Source organism: Protomyctophum parallelum, assembly GCF_964188405.1.
Source record: "Protomyctophum parallelum genome assembly, chromosome: 1".
In the NCBI taxonomy this organism is placed as follows: Eukaryota; Metazoa; Chordata; class Actinopteri; order Myctophiformes; family Myctophidae; genus Protomyctophum; species Protomyctophum parallelum.
Window position 1 is genome coordinate 101088532 of NC_139697.1, and position 17348 is coordinate 101105879.

The 17348-nt window shown below is 42.6% G+C and overlaps 1 protein-coding gene and 1 long non-coding RNA gene across 2 annotated transcripts in view; both read right to left on the bottom strand.

The window, feature by feature from the left end:
- Positions 1-2153: 2153 nt before the first annotated feature.
- LOC310875704 lies at positions 2154-6366 on the bottom strand. Its single transcript, XR_014570671.1, has 3 exons — positions 6237-6366; positions 2639-2757; positions 2154-2370 (listed from the first exon to the last, which is right to left on the bottom strand). It is a non-coding gene; the product is annotated as an uncharacterized lncRNA (long non-coding RNA).
- Positions 6367-8399: 2033 nt separating this feature from the next.
- Positions 8400-17348, bottom strand: part of LOC310856180 (uncharacterized protein) — a gene marked incomplete at both ends in the record, with an annotated part of 54596 nt that continues 45647 nt past the window's right edge. Inside the window, 2 exons of the mRNA XM_083761425.1 lie at positions 8400-8413; positions 16854-17042. Of these exons, the coding sequence (XP_083617551.1) occupies positions 8400-8413; positions 16854-17042 (203 nt within the window). The remainder of the gene's footprint in view (positions 8414-16853; positions 17043-17348) is intronic.

Below are 17348 nucleotides of genomic sequence, written 5' to 3' on the forward strand. Positions count from 1 at the left end.
TCACCTCCCAACGTATGAATGAATGAACCTTCACCTCCCAATGTATGAATGAATGAACCTTCACCTCCCAACGTATGAATGAATGAACCTTCACCTCCCAATGTATGAATGAATGAACCTTCACCTCCCAACGTATGAATGAATGAACCTTCACCTCCCAATGTATGAATGAATGAACCTTCACCTCCCAATGTATGAATGAATGAACCTTCACCTCCCAATGTATGAATGAATGAACCATTGTAAAGCGCTTTGAGCACTTGGAAAAGCGCTATAAAAATACAATTCATTATTATTATTGTTATTAAAAGGGGTTCCCGCCCAAAATGGGTTAATGAGCCGATCCTCTTCTGTTCTAGTTAAAGGGACACTTCACCCTTTTTGCAAAAACGTTGATGTTAATGACGATGACAATGATGTCATGGACACTGGGCTCACTTACTTCCTGGACTACATGTTGTCTCCGTAAGACAGCCCTGCCCCCTATCTACAAGGAGGAGCAGTGCACCAAAGCATTAAGGGAATTGTTGTCAATGTTAGGCTTTAGTTCAATGTTTGTTTTGTAAACGCTGGGAACATTTACACCATAATGTGTCATTTACGTCATATTGTCTCTTAATTGTTAACGGTGTTTAATGTTTGTGTTTGCACCTTTTGTTTTACATCACCATTACATCACCTAATCAACACCAGTTAGTTAGACTTTAATATATTAACATATATTAGACTTACACAAACATTAAATTCCCATTGACAATGAATGGAGAACTTTACATCATAGTGAGCAAATCCAGTGCTAACTGCAGCCTCCTCCTCCAAACCTTAAATATTAGTATCATCAGAATATGATCAGGTTATCATCTAGTATAGGCTACACATATTATTTTCCCACAGGTCAGCAGAATTGTTAATTAATAGACTGGAACAATACTAACCAATTAAAGTTTGATTAAATGCTTCCACTGCTCAGTATACAGTATAAGGTGATTAAAAAGATGGCTTACAATACAGTACGTTATCAATGAATCATTACAATGCAGTCATTTATGAATGAATCATTTCAATACAGTCATTTTTTAATGAATCATTACAATACAGTCATTATGAATGAATCATTACAATGCAGTCATTTGTGAATGAATCATTACAATACAGTCATTTTGAATGAATCATTACAATGCAGTCATTTGTGAATGAATCATTACAATGCAGTCATTTATGTATGAATCATTACAATGCAGTCATTTATGTATGAATCATTACAATACAGTCATTTTGAATGAATCATTACAATACAGTCATTTATGAATGAATCATTAACAATACAGTAATACACCTGCTGTGTGTGTGTGTGTGTGTGTGTGGTTAGTGTTGATTTCGTTGACAAAAACTAAGATGAAAAATGTTCGTAGACAGAAATAACATACAAACAAAATAAAAACTAAGCTATCATGACTAAAACAAGGACTAAATTGATTGAAAATGTCATCAAGAAATGAAAACTAGACTAAAATGTGGAGAAGAGATCCAGTAGAACTAAAAGACAAGGCATTTTATGTTTGGTTGTGCTCTGCCGATCTACAATCTCACAACGTGTCGCACTGTGAGGCGTTGTGAGATTGTAGATCTGCTATTTTCAGCATGCAACCAAGTGTACAATCAGCCATTACGAAACCAAAATACATTGTAGTCGACTAAAATCTTACACTATTTAGTCAACTAAAACTAGACTAAAAAAGAGAGAGAGAGAGAGAGAGAGAGAGAGAGAGAGAGGAGGGGGAGAGAGAGAGAGAGAGAGGGGGAGAGAGAGGGGGAGGGGGGGGAGGGAGGGGGAGAGAGAGAGAGAGAGGGGGAGAGAGAGGGGGAGAGAGAGAGAGAGGGGGGGGAGGGGGAGAGAGAGAGGAGAGAGAGGGAGAGAGAGAGAGAGAGAGAGGGGGAGAGGGAGAGAGAGAGAGAGAGAAGTGTATATATATTACAGAACCTCTGCACTAGCGCATGTCCCTCTTCACTGTGAAAATAGCTGATCTACAAGCTCACAGTGCATGGTGTCGTGGACACGCCGTGAGCTTGTATATCTGCTATGTTCAAATACATTTTGAATCCCTGACTTTACTTTTTTGGAGTATTTATTTTCTATCAATGTGGTATTTTTTTTTACTTGAGTATAAAATGTGAGTACTTCTTCCACCGCTGGCAGCGGAACGCTGAGCTGCAGTTTCATCAATGGACTGAAAACACACTCATTTTTCACAGAGTGCGGGCCGTGGATATGAACATGGTCTATTATCCCATGTTCCAGGGTCAGTATCGTGAAAGTAGTATGCACAGTTCCAGTCTTCATCGTTAAGAGGATATCCACTGTACCAGTACCTGCACAATAAACACAATGTATTGACCCACATCCACTGTCACTCTCATACAGTACCAGTACCTGCACAATAAACACAATGTATTGACCCACATCCACTCAGTCACTCACATACAGTACCGGTACCTGCACAATAAACACAATGTATTGACCCACATCCACTCAGTCACTCTCATACAGTACCGGTACCTGCACAATAAACACAATGTATTGAACTACTTACAGTGACTTTGATATAATTACAATATAAAAACATGTAAAATGTCTCACGTTGTTGTCAGTGGTGTTCCATCCACCCACGTCCACGTCCAGGACGGTCTGCCTCCGCTCCTTTTCAGACCAATCCATGAGACCCAGTTACCCTCAGTCCTCAATCCTTTGATGAATGCCTGATCATTTGTACATGATTGAATCATCATTCATTTGATCCAATACATTCACTTCTTCACTTTAATCATGGAAGTAACATGCAACTATGTGGACGCACGCGCACACACACACACACACACACACACACACACACACACACACACACACACACACACACACACACACACACAGTCAGGCAAAGATACATGCACGGACGGACGGACGGACACACACACACACACACACACACACACACACACACACACACACACACACACACGCAAAGATACATGCATGCACGGACACACACACACACACACACACACACACACACACACTCTGTTAGAAGTAGAAGTCACGTATTCAAAATGTACTCAAGTAAAAGTACAAAAGTATCGGCATCAAAATGTCCTTTAAGTACTAACGCATCACATCAGACGCGTTGTGAGCTTGTAGATCTATTCTCACAACGCATCACATCAGACGCGTTGTGAGCTTGTAGATCTATTCTCACAACACATCACATCAGACGCGTTGTGAGCTTGTAGATCTATTCCCACAACGCATCACATCAGACGCGTTGTGGGCTTGTAGATCTATTCTGACAATGCGTCGCATCAGACTCATTGTGAGCTTGTAGATCTATTCTCACAATGCGTCACATCAGACACGTTGTGAGCTTGTAGATCTATTCTCACAATGCGTCGCATCAGACACATTGTGAGCTTGTAGATCTATTCTCACAATGCGTCACATCAGACTCATTGTGAGCTTGTAGATCTATTCTCACAATGCGTCACATCAGGACGCGTTGTGAGCTTGTAGATCTATTCTCACAATGCGTCGCATCAGACTCATTGTGAGCTTGTAGATCTATTCTCACAATGCGTCACATCAGACGCGTTGTGAGCTTGTAGATCTATTATCACAATGCGTCGCATCAGACACATTGTGAGCTTGTAGATCTATTCCCACAATGCGTCGCAACAGACACATTGTGAGCTTGTAGATCTATTCCCACAATGTGTCGCATCAGGACGCGTTGTGAGCTTGTAGATCTATTCTCACAATGTGTCGCATTGTGACGCGTTGTGAGCTTGTAGATCTATTCTCACTATGCGTCGCATCAGGGTGCGTTGTGGGCTTGTAGATCTATTCTATGACGTGTTGTGAGCTTGTAGATCTATTCTATGACGTGTTGTGAGCTTGTAGATCTATTCTCACAATGCGTCACATCAGACTCATTGTGAGCTTGTAGATCTATTCTCACAATGTGTCGCATCAGGACGCATTGTGAGCTTGTAGATCTATTCTCACTATGCGTTGTGAGCTTGTAGATCTATTCTCACTATGCGTCGCATCAGGGTGCGTTGTGAGCTTGTAGATCTGCTATTTTCAAATGGTCAACATGTATATGTATATGTGGTGTCTCATAGGAGGGCTGTGGGCAGTTCAGAAACCCACCCACCAGTGACATCATCGATGGGTCTGTGTCTCATAGGAGGGCTGAGGGCATCAGAAACCCACCCACCAGTGACATCATCGATGGGTCTGTGTCTCATAGGAGGGCTGTGGGCAGTTCAGAAACCCGCCCACCAGTGACATCATCGATGGGTCTGTGTCTCATAGGAGGGCTGAGGGTAGTTCAGAAACCCACCCACCAGTGACATCATCGATGGGTCTGTGTCTCATAGGAGGGCTGAGGGCAGTTCAGAAACCCACCCACCAGTGACATCATCGATGGGTCTGTGTCTCATAGGAGGGCTGAGGGCAGTTCAGAAACATTGTGAATAAATCTGGGGTTCTGAACTGCCCACAGCCTCCTATGACAGCGGTTCCCAAACCTTTGAATGTCAAGGACCCCCAAATTGACACTAATTAGCCCCGCGGACCCCCGTTTTAATAAATATGCCAGGAACGCTGATAAGATTATTATTAATTTTTTACAGCTCTAGGAGAGATTCACAACCCGTTTAATGTCAAGGACCCCCAGTTTGACATGTATTAGTCTACGGACCCCCATTTAATGGCTTTTCTATCTCTGGGACCCCCAATTTATATTGTAAATTGTAATTTAACGGGTCCATTTGGTTCCATTTATACACTCTCAGGGTTACATACCAGTGTTGTTTTTGGCAGCATTTTTTTATTTTAGTTTTAGTCTCTTGAATAGTTTAATTTAGTTTTAGTCACATTTTAGTGACCTGGAATGTTTTAGTGTTAGTCTAGTTTTAGTCGACTAAAATGTATTTTGGCAGGCCTTGCCAAATAATGACTTATACTGGATCTCTTGTCCGCTATACTAGTCCCTTCCTAACATTTTAGTCTAGTTGTTATTGTCTCCACCAGGCCGAAGGCATGGGAAGAGAGTATGTTTTGCACTCCGTCCGTCCGTGTGTCCGTGTGTGTGTGTCTGTCCGTCCGTCCGACTTTCCGTCTGTGAACAGCTAATTCACATCTACTCTTTATAGCGCCACCAGGAGGCCGACATGTAAAACACATTTTCTAATATTACTCCTTCAGATTTTATCCAAATTTCACGCAAATCGGTACACATGCTCTCCATAGTCATGTGATCAAGACATTTTTGTTTGATTTCTCATAATCCACCCTCATTGGCTACAATTGGCTTCTAAACTTTTCAGGAGTAGCCCGCTTTGTACCCGTTTTATAAATTGCCATTTGTAAATTGCCACAACTACTCAACGCAGCGTCCGATTGTGGTGAAACTGTGCATGCATATTCCCACTTGGCTTTGGAAGAAATGCCACTTGACAGTTTTCAAATCAGCCTCATGGTGGCGCTACATTAACATTACATTAACCTTGACGACCTCACAAAGGCTCAACTCATGTAACTTAAATAGCATTTTATGTAGACATAGCACTCTATAGTGTATACGCATAATTTCATTATATATTCTACTGTTAGACAGACGTTAGGTTTGTAGTTTACATATGATTCATGATGACTATTTTTATGTCTTTGATGTAATACCATGTGTTGTTCTTGCTTACTGTAAATCACTCTGGCGTAAGAGTGTCTGATAAATGCCTAAATTGTAAATTGTATTTTTGTAATAATAATCAAAACATACAAAGTAACTACAGTTCAGAAATAACTGTAGTGGAGTAAAAGTTAAAATGTTGCCTCTGAGATGTGGTGGAGTGGAAGTAGACACACACACACACACACACACACACACACACAGTCACACACACACACACAGTCACACAGTCACACACACACACACACACACACACACAGTCACACACACACACACACACACACACACACACACACACACACACACACACACACACACACACACACACACACACACACACACACACACACACACACACACGCACAGTCTCACACACACACACACACACACACACACACACACACACACACACACACACACACACACACACACACACACACACACACACACACACACACACACACACACACACACACACACACACACACTAACCTGTTCTGCTGGACTGTTAATGACCACCAGATCAGCTCCTTGACTCTGACAGTAATCTCTAGCTTCCTGCCATGATGTCAGTACAGTAGTTCTGTAGTAACATCCGTCTCCAAACGTCGTCCATCCATCTGGACACTTGACTAAAAACATCAAACAGGAGATTTACTGATGGATTTTCACTGTACTGATAATCAATTCTAACACATGTAATAATATTAGCATTCAGAGATGTAGTGGAGGGTAAAATTATGACTTTAGTACATCAATGGTGTTTTCTACAACACATGTTTACTCAAAGTACAATAATGTATATTTGCTACTTCTTCTTCTACAAAACTTGTATTAAACAATTAAGCCCTATTTTAAAATTATGTTATTTGAATATCTCAGATCTACATTTATTTTGAAACGTTTGACATGCTTTGAAAGTACTTTTACTTTGGTATTTTGGTGCAAGTAACATTTTGAATACAGGCATTTTAATTTAATTGTAACAGAGAACCTTTTATATTGTGGTATTGTTACTCTTACTTGTGGTTACCTATCAAAATGAAAATGCAGAGAAAAGGTCCCCTGACCCAGATCAACTAGGGGCGGCACGATCTGCTGTGTGTAGCTCAGATTTAAGCCTGTCACATGTGGACCTTGTCCTTCATGGCCTTGGAGCAATACCTAAAACACCATTACAGAACCTTATGCAGGCTCCATCAGGCCCACAACAAGCCAACAGAAGGCCTATGATGAAAGGATATGCTATGACAGCAGCTGCAGCAGAAGCTACAGCAGCAGCAACAAAACCCAGACGAGACGGGTCCCAAAGGCAGCACAGGTCCACTCCTAGGAGTGAAATGCATGCGAGGCCTGATAAACGTGACCTCACAGCTATTCTGCAAAGACAGACAGACCCATGGCTGATTTGTTTATGGCACAGAAGAGGCTGGCCTCACTGCCAGGAAGCGAGGTCCCGGTGTTTGATGGTGATCACCTTGCCTACCGACCATTTATGCAAGCCTTTAAGCATAATATTGAGAACAGAACTGAAAGTAATGAGGATCGACTGTACTTCCTGGAACAGTATACAGTCGGACAGCCAAAGGAATTGGTACGAAGCTGTTTGCATTTGAGTGCTGCAACAGGCTATCCAGAGGCCAAAAACCTACTTAAACATCACTTTGGCGATGATTTCAAAATAACCACTGCATACATTGAATAGGCCTTAACCTGGAATCCAATAAAGTCAGATGATGGAAAGGCCCTAAACAGCTATGCGCTTTACCTAAGGAGCTGTGGTAATGCAGTCAGAGATCTTACATACATGACAGAGCTGGACTTGCCATGTAACATGACCTGATTGAGATTATTGAAAAACAGGCCAAGATCATTCTGGATCCTGTCTTTGGAGAAATTAAAGATGATGTTGGAAGTACAAGGGCAAGAAACCCCAAAATAGACTTGCCCTGTACGAAGTCCAGCAGTTTGGTGACTGCGGTTACGCCTGTTGTGGAAAAGACCGAAATGGACATGATCTCCAATGAAAAAGGAAACAGAATAACGGACACCACAACGGTGAACAGGGCTTTTGCAAGAAACGTCTCACTTGTCACCTTTGTGAGAAGAAACACCCTACTGTCTTGCACAACGAGAAATTCTCTCCAGCAGACATGACAACCAAGAAGGATGCCAACTACTATGGTGTCTACGGAGCATACGGGGGCCGGAACTACAGAATACAAGTTGGCAGTTGTACCTGTGAAGGTAAAGGCTAATAAGCTGTGTTATTGAAACATATGCGTTTCTGGATCCCGGAAGCAACGCAAACTTTTGTACGGAGAAACTAATGGAACAGTTGTCTATTAGAGGAAGAAGAACAGAGCTCCTTCTTAAAACAATGGGTCAAGAGAAACCAGTGAAAACCTATACTATGACTGGACTGGAAGTATGCAGCCTAGATGGAAGCAGCTTCATTGAACTCCCAGAGGTCTTCACTCAGAATGCCATACCATGACTCCATCACGATGAAAGAAGGTCACTATGTCATACGACTCCCCTTCCGTCATGACAACATCTGCGTGCTGAACAACAGGAAGGTGGCAGAGCAAAGAACCACAAGTCACAGGCAGAGATTTAAGAACGATGAGACCTTTCGCAACGATTACGTCACCTTCATGAACGACGTCCTGATGAAAGAGACATGCAGAAAGAGTCCCAGAAGAAGAGCTCCTCCGGAATGATGGAAGATTGTGGTACATTCCCCACCATGGGGTCTATCACAAAAGGAAAAAGACAATCCGGGTGGTATTTGACTGTACTTCGTCCTTTCAGGGGACTTATTTGAATGCCAAACTGCTGCAAGGTCTTGACCTTAGGTAACACCTTGTTGGGTGTACTCCTTCAATTCCGACAGGAACCAGCGGCAGTAATGGCGGACATCGAAGGAATGCTCCATCAAGTAAAAATACCCGAGAATGATGTGGACTTTCTAAGATTCCTGTGGTGGCCTGGAGGTAACACCAATGAGCCACTGGCAGAGTACCGAATGACCTCCCATCTCTTCGGAGCGGTATCGTCACCTAGCTGTGCCAATTTCGCACTGAAACAGACGGCTGATGATAATGAAGGAAAGTATGGCGCCAAAGTTCTTAACACCATTCGGCAGAACTTTTATGTGGATGACTGTCTCAAATTGGTCCCAAATGAGAAACGAGCGATCTGTCTGGTAAAGGAGTTGAAAGTAGGATGTGCTACTGGTGGATTCAGACTCACCAAATGGACCAGTAACAGTCGTTCTGTCCTCACTTCAGTACCAGCAGAAGAAAGGGCTAAGGAAGTGAAAAACCTAGACCTCGACACGGACAAACTGCCTGTAGCGAGAGCACTAGGCATGCAATGGGACATAGAGTCGGACACATTCTTCTTTATAATCACTCCGAAACAACAGTCACTCACCCGCAGAAGTATCCTGTCAGTGCTGAACTCTGTTTAAGACCCTCTTGGGTTACTAGCACCAGTCATGCTGACAGGGAAAGCGATACTACAAGAGCTCTGCAAACTGAACTGTGGCTGGGATGAGGAGATTCCATGTGCTTTCGCAGAGAAATGGAAAGACTGGCTTAAAGAGCTCAATCTGATTTCGGACCTTAGAGTCCAGAGATGCCTTAAGCCACCAAACTTCGAAACCTCGAGCGGGGCTACGGCACGGTCAGTTACCTGGCTTAAACTGACCAGCAACAGCGGACTAACTCACATTGCTTTTGTCATAGGGAAAGCAAGAGTTGCACCTCTGAAAGTGGTGACTATACCGAGACTCGAACTTGCAGCTGCTGTCCTTGCTGCACAGATGGACAGGATGCTAAGGAGAGAGCTCGATTCGATAACCGATTCTGTCTTCTGGAAAGACAGCACCTCGGTCCTGAAATACATCTTAAACGACACCCAGAGATTTCAGACCTATGTGGCTAACCGAGTATCAACTATTCCAGACCTATCACACAAATCCCAGTGGCGCCACATAAAGACGGCAATCAATCCGGCAGACAGTGCATCAAGAGGTATGCGAGCAAACGCTTTCCTTAGGGATGGATGCTGGCTGAAAGGATCAGACTTCCTGATGCAACCTGAATCAGAATGGCCGACACTTCCTGAAGTATACCACTAGTACTCTCCGACAGTGACCCAGAGATCAAGAAAACGGCTGTGACTTTCGCTACATCTGCTCTACAGAATCAATGTCCTTTGAGTTGCTTTATTGAGCACTTCTCATCATGGGACAGATTAATCCGATCAGCAGCCTGGCTCTTGAAATTCAAAACGACTCTGAGACACTTGTGCCGTCAGAAGAAAGCAGCAGGTCACACTCTGCACACATGAATAAAATCAGACTTTCCTGAACTGTCGGTGAAAGATCTTGCTGAGGCTAAAGAGTCACTAATATCCTACATCCAACTACGATCATTCCGAGATGAGATGACTTCCTTGGAAAAGGGCCAAACTGTGAAAAGGAGCAGTAGGATCTACAAACTTGACCCTGTCCTCCAAAATGGAATCCTGAGGTTGGAGGCAGGTTAAGTAAGTTGGCGATGCCAGAGGCTACGAAACATCCGGCTATCCTACCCAATGACCATCACTTCTCAAGACTACTGTTGAACCACATTCACATCCTGGTGGGTCATTGTGGTAGAAATCAGATGCTCTCCAAACTCCGAACCAAGTACTGGATCATCAAAGCCAATTCTGCTGCAAGAAAGATAACCCGTGAGTGTGTGCTCTGCAGGCGATGGCATGGCACTGCTCTACAGCAAAAGATGGCAGACCTGCCTCTAAATCGAATAACACCTGACCTGCCCCCCTTTACCCACACTGGCTTGGACTACTTCGGTCCTATCGAAGTCAAGAGGGCCCGAGTAAAGTGAAAATCACCACTGTCCCTTGTGCTGGCTGGTGTTGTTTGAAATACGTAAGGATTCTGACGAGAGGATCTGTCAATGTTAGCACCATCTTTGTATATTGTATAAGACCAGAGCTTTCCTTCTCCCATGTCACATGTGAACGTAACAGTCTCTCCAGTAAATGCTGGGTTGGGTTGCACAGACAGAACAGCTGGAGGTCTCTCTACACAAACACATGCATGGATCAATAATGTGTTATGAATCTACAGCAACACATTGTGGAATAAAGTGGGATGTAGTTGTGAAATAGTGTGTTTATAACTCACCAGAGATATAAACTGAGCTGCTGTAATGTGTGTAGTATGTTGGGTCTCCTCTCCCTCCTCGACATCGGTATTGTCCACTCTCTGAGACACTGGAGGGAGTGAATGTGTAGGTTGATCCACCTGTCTTCACTGGTGTAGACTCTCTGTACCAGTAGATGCTCCATGAAGCTGTACTGTCTTCCACAGTACAGGTGAGAGTCACACTGTCAGATACCAGTGTAGACGTTGGTTTAGCTGTGTGGTTTATGACAGAGAAAGAAAACGACACTCGTGTGAAGTGAGGCTCTTATCATCATACATTACATCATCATCATCACATTCCGTGGTACAAAGACAACGCTGTGAAAAAATGAATATGTTTTATTTCATAAATAAATAAAAACTTAGGACAAGTGTTTTTTTTAAACACAGACACACACACATACACACATACACACACACACACACCCACACACACACACACACACACACACACGCGCGCGCGCTGCTGACTATCAAGTCCTATTTCCCACATCCTTACATTCATCTCTTTATGGCTACAGTACTACAGAACCATAGTTAAACCATCATATTAATGTCATGTTATTATCATGAACATAATGTCAGTGAGTAAGTGATGACTTACCTGATACCATCAAGGTGATTTTATCACTTTTCTCAACCAGGTTATTCCCTGTAAGACGACCGGTACACTGGTATTCACCACTGTCCGTTGTGCTGGGTAGCGTTGTTTGAAATACATAAGGATTCTGACCAGAGTAGCTTTTAATGTTATCACCATCTTTGTGTATTGTATAAGACCAGAGCTTTCCTTCTCCCATGTCACATGTGAACGTAACAGTCTCTCCAGTAAATGCTGGGTTGGGTTGCAGGGTCAGAACAGCTGGAGGTCTCTCTACACAAACACATGCATGGATCAATAATGTGTTATGAATCTGCAGCAACACATTGTGGAATAAAGTGGGATGTAGTTGTGAAATAGTGTGTTTATAACTCACCAGAGACAGAGATATAAACTGAGCTGCTGTAATGTGTGTAGTATGTTGGGTCTCCTCTCCCTCCTCGACACCGGTATTGTCCACTCTCTGAGACACTGGAGGGAGTGAATGTGTAGGTTGATCCACCTGTCTTCACTGGTGTAGACTCTCTGTACCAGTAGATGCTCCATGAAGCTGTACTGTCTTCCACAGTACAGGTGAGAGTCACACTGTCAGATACCAGTACACTGGTTCTGTCTGATACCAGTGTAGACGTTGGTTTAGCTGTGTGGTTTATGACAGAGAAAGAAAACGACACTCGTGTGAAGTGAGGCTCTTATCATCATACATTACATCATCATCATCATCATCACATTCCGTGGTACAAAGACAACGCTGTGAAAAAATGAATACGTTTTATTTCATAAATAAATAAAAACTTAGGACAATTGTTTTTTTTAAACACAGACATACACACACATACACACACACACACACACACACACACACACACACACACACACACACACACACACACACACACACACACACGCTGCTGACTATCAAGTCCTATTCCCCACACCCTTTCATTCATCTCTTTATGGCTACAGTACTACAAACCCATAGTTAAACCATCATATTAATGTCATGTTATTATCATGAACATAATGTCAGTAAGTAAGTGATGATGTCACTTACCTGATACCATCAAGGTGATTTTATCACTTTGTTTCACAACCAGGTTATTCCCTGTAAGACGACCGGTACACTGGTATTCACCACTGTCTGTTGTGCTGGGTGGCGTTGTTTGAAATACACAAGGATTCTGACCAGAGTAGCTTTTAATGTTAGCACCATCTTTGTGTATTGTATAAGACCAGAGCTTTCCTTCTCTCATGTCACATGTGAACGTAACAGTCTCTCCAGTAAATGCTGGGTTGGGTTGTACGGACAGAACAGCTGGAGGTCTCTCTACACAAACACATGCATGGATCAATAATGTGTTATGAATCTACAGCAACACATTGTGGAATAAAGTGGGATGTAGTTGTGAAATAGTGTGTTTATAACTCACCAGAGACAGAGATATAAACTGAGCAGCTGTAATGTGTGTAGTATGTTGGGTCTCCTCTCCCTCCTCGACACCGGTATTGTCCACTCTCTGAGACACTGGAGGGAGTGAATGTGTAGGTTGATCCACCTGTCTTCACTGGTGTAGACTCTCTGTACCAGTCGATGGTCCATGAAGCTGTACTGTCTTCCACAGTACAGGTGAGAGTCACACTGTCAGATACCAGTACACTGGTTCTGTCTGATACCAGTGTAGACCTTGGTTTAGCTGTGTGGTTTATGACAGAGAAAATAATCACACTAGTGTGAAGTGAGGGGCGCTCTTATCATCATACATCATCATGCATCATCACATTCTGTGCTCGGCCAATCAAATCATCATATTATGAGGCACAAAGACACAAAGCTGTGCGTAGGAGCGCCCCTCAAGAAAAAACTTAGGACAAGTGGGTTTTTTAAACACACGCACACAATACCACCCTCTCTGCCCTGAAGCACTGCTGATTATCAAGTCCCATTTCCCACATCCTTACAGTACATTCATCTCTTTATGGCTACAGTACTACAGAACCATAGTTAAACCATCATATTAATGTCAGTGATGAGTAAATCATATGAGTTGCCTGATACCATCAAGGTGATTTTATCACTTTGTTTCACAACCTGGTTATTTCCTGTAAGACGACCGGTACACTGGTATTCACCTATGGAGCTCTGTTTACGTGTCTTGCTTAGAGGTGGTAACAAAGTTTAAATACTTGGGGCACATAATCAGAGAAGATCTATGTGATGATGATGATGTGCAGCGCCAGTGCTGTAAACTTTATGGTCAAGCCAACATGCTGGCACCAAAGTTTCATATGTGTACAGACAATGTCAAAATAGCACTTTTTAAAACCTACTGCACTCCACTCTATACAGCTCACTTGTGGTGCCGATACAGCAAAGCGAAAATGAAAAAACTTCAGGTGGCATTTAATAATGATGCTTTTCGAATATCCCTGAGACTCCCAAGATGGACCAGTGCAAGTGAAATGTTTGTGACCAGTAATGTACCCCACCCTTCATGCTGTACTGAGGAATTTTATGTTTAGATTCATGTGTAGACTGACGGAATCAAAGAATGTATTAATTATGGCCTTAACAGGGATCACACAGAGTGACACAGTCTTCTCCTCATGTTTCTGGAAACACTGGAGGCAATGTTTATATGTTTTTAATTGACTAAAGGACTGCCTGGAGTGAAAATAGCCTGATACATAGGCTATCTCTGTGTTGTTGTTTTTGTATTTACTGTTATGACTTTACATGTTGTTTGTATATGGACCATAATTGTGTCTGAAATAAAGTTTTCAATTCTTGCAAGTAGAGCCATACATCTGGAGATGGCCTACACCTTGGATACAGACTCCTGTATTTCTGCACTCCGAAGGTTTATCTGCAGAAGAGGCCAAGTGAGAGAAATTGTTTTGGACAACGGAACTAATTTTGTTGGAGCCGAACGAGCACTTCGAGAGGCATTCGACCACCTAAACCTTCAAAAGATCCAGCATTCGGTTCAAGCTGAAGGTATGAAGTGGACATTCAACCCACCCTACGGTCCTCATCATGGAGGCATATGGGAGCGCCTCATCCACGTCATAAAAAAGATCCTCTACTCAATCACAAAGGAAAAAACCCTGGACGATGAGTGCCTCCAAACAGCTTTATGCGAGGTGGAGGCCATCATGAACGATCGCCCTATCACGACTGTATCCGAGGATGCAAAAGACCCCGAGCCATTAACACCTAACCACCTGCTTCAAATTAAAGGAATGCCCATTCTTCCACCTGGACTGTTCGGGGAGCATGACGGCTATTCTAGACGAAGATGGAAAAAGGTCCAATATATATCAGACCTCTTCTGGAAACGTTGGACATGTGATTACCTTCCTTTGATGCAGGAGAGACAAAAGTCGAACGAGGTGAAGGGAAATCTAAAGCCTGGAGACTTAGTGGTCATTATCGATGAAAACTCACCTCGCAACTACTGGCCCATGGGCCGCATCATGGAAACCTTTCCCGACAAATGGGGACATGTACGCCGTGTCAAAGTGAAGACACAGAATGGATCATTGGAGAGGCCCATTACCAAGCTGTGTCTCCGAAAGACATTATCTGACAAGCATGAAATATTGAGGGCCCCCCCCCGTCCCCGGACGGCCGACCGAACCCGTACCGGTGCAGTTGACTTTCATAGACGAACTGCCACCCTTGATTCTATGGTGACTGCTGACTGCCACGACACATCGTGGTCGAACCCCCCCCCCCCCCCCCCCGCCACCTTTACGCACACACACACACACACACACACACACACACACACACACACACACACACACGGACCTACCTTTTTTCTTCGATTTTGTTTTTCCATTTGGAGATGAACATTTGACAATTTTTGTATATTGTCACCAAGGACTTGAGCTTACAGTATGGCTTCTTATGATTTTGAATTGAATTGCCCTTTAATGGTCAATTAGGGGCCGGTATGTTGAAGCCATTTGTAGACTTGCCTTATAATTTATGATTATTATTTATTTTCTATGAATTATGCCTGAGATATGATGCCTGAGAAATGATATTATGAAATGTTGAGTGATTTTGCTTGCTATTGCTGTTATTATTTATGCCATGATCTTCTGATTGTTATGGTAATGTGAGGACGTTACGTTGACTTATGGGTGTCACTCTGTGATGAGGCAGGTGACGGCATGACCCAGAAACCAGAGCGGCAGGGACAAACATTTCAACCACACATAGCACAGATTGTATACCAACGGATGAACAAAATATAGCCGTCTATACGAATGCTTATGTTTTGTTTAAGCGATAGTCGGGCTGTTCTAATAAATTACCTGAAACTATAGAGTACGGAATGCTTGTGTGTTATTAATCCCTTCGGATTAATAACACAATCTCTTACACTCTTACAATGGCTGTGGGATTGGTTTGGGTTTTATAGGATGGCTGTGGGATTGGTTTGGGTTTTATAGGATGGATGGGGGATTGGTTTGGGTTTTATAGGATGGCTGTGGGATTGGTTTGGGTTTTGGTTTATGTATTTTGAATCTGGCAATTATTTTTGTTTGAAATGATTACTGCAGAATATTCGATCATTGTAACATTTTTTAGTAACTAAAATTATGTTTGTTTTGTACTGTAGGATAGATACTGATATACTGTGTAATCTTTTCAATAAAACAAATTTGACATAAATGACTGGCAAAAGTTTCACAATACTCACTCCATGAATTACACCCCCTAGCCTAAAGCCTTTTCCAAATAGGCCTATATGTTATATTGAAGTGGTTGTCAGGGTGGTGGGTCTCCAGTTCAAATATAATTTTGGGGGTCCCCAGTTCAGATATTATTTTTGGGGGTCCCCAGTTCAAATATTATTTTCGGGGATTTTGGGTTGTCTCCAGGTAAAATACCATTATTTTGGGGTGTCTCCAGTTCAAATACCATTATTTTGGGGTGTCTCCAGTTCAAATATTATTATTTGGGGGGGTCCCCAGTTCAAATATCATTATTTGGAGGGGTCCCCAGTTCAAATACCATTATTTGGGGGGGTCCCCAGTTCAAATACCATTATTTGGTGGGGTCCCCAGTTCAAATATCATTATAATAATAATAATAATTATTATCATTATTATTATTATTTATTTTAAATTATTGTTCTATGATAGTTGTCATAGTCCAGCAGTGATGATTTTAGTCAGATTTTCTACCTCTAAATCCCTGATAAAAGTAATAGAAATAGTAATAATACACAATATTGAATATTTATTCTAAATGTTTTGCAACATCTCTCACCTGGTGGTGGTGTCGGGCATGGTGGGCATGGTGGGCATGCTGTCGGCGTCTTCTCCCTCAGCAGGATGTCAATATGAGCCGTCAGTCGGGTGTTCTCCTGCATCATGTTGCTCTTCTCATGTTTTAGTTCCGTAATCTCATTCAACAGCTGGGCCAGGGTCAGGGCGTCGCAGCTGGGCTTCTGGACATCTGTAACAATAGGATTGTTAGGTTTTGTTACCTTGTTTCTACACGGACCGATTTCAGTGTGAGTCACCACCAGTGCGTGGAGCTGACAGATTGTAACATGCTACGTTCTACATGAAACTTGAATAAATGTGTAAGCAGCTACAGGTGCTTTAATCATCCGTTCTTGGAGTATGAGAGGCAGGAATGAAACATCATCCAGGGTCAGGTTGTTTGTGACTGAATTATCTGCAAACAGAGACCAGAAGGTGATACTAAACACAGCTGTGACTGATATAAGAGTGACTTAGAAAACATCTCTACTTAGCG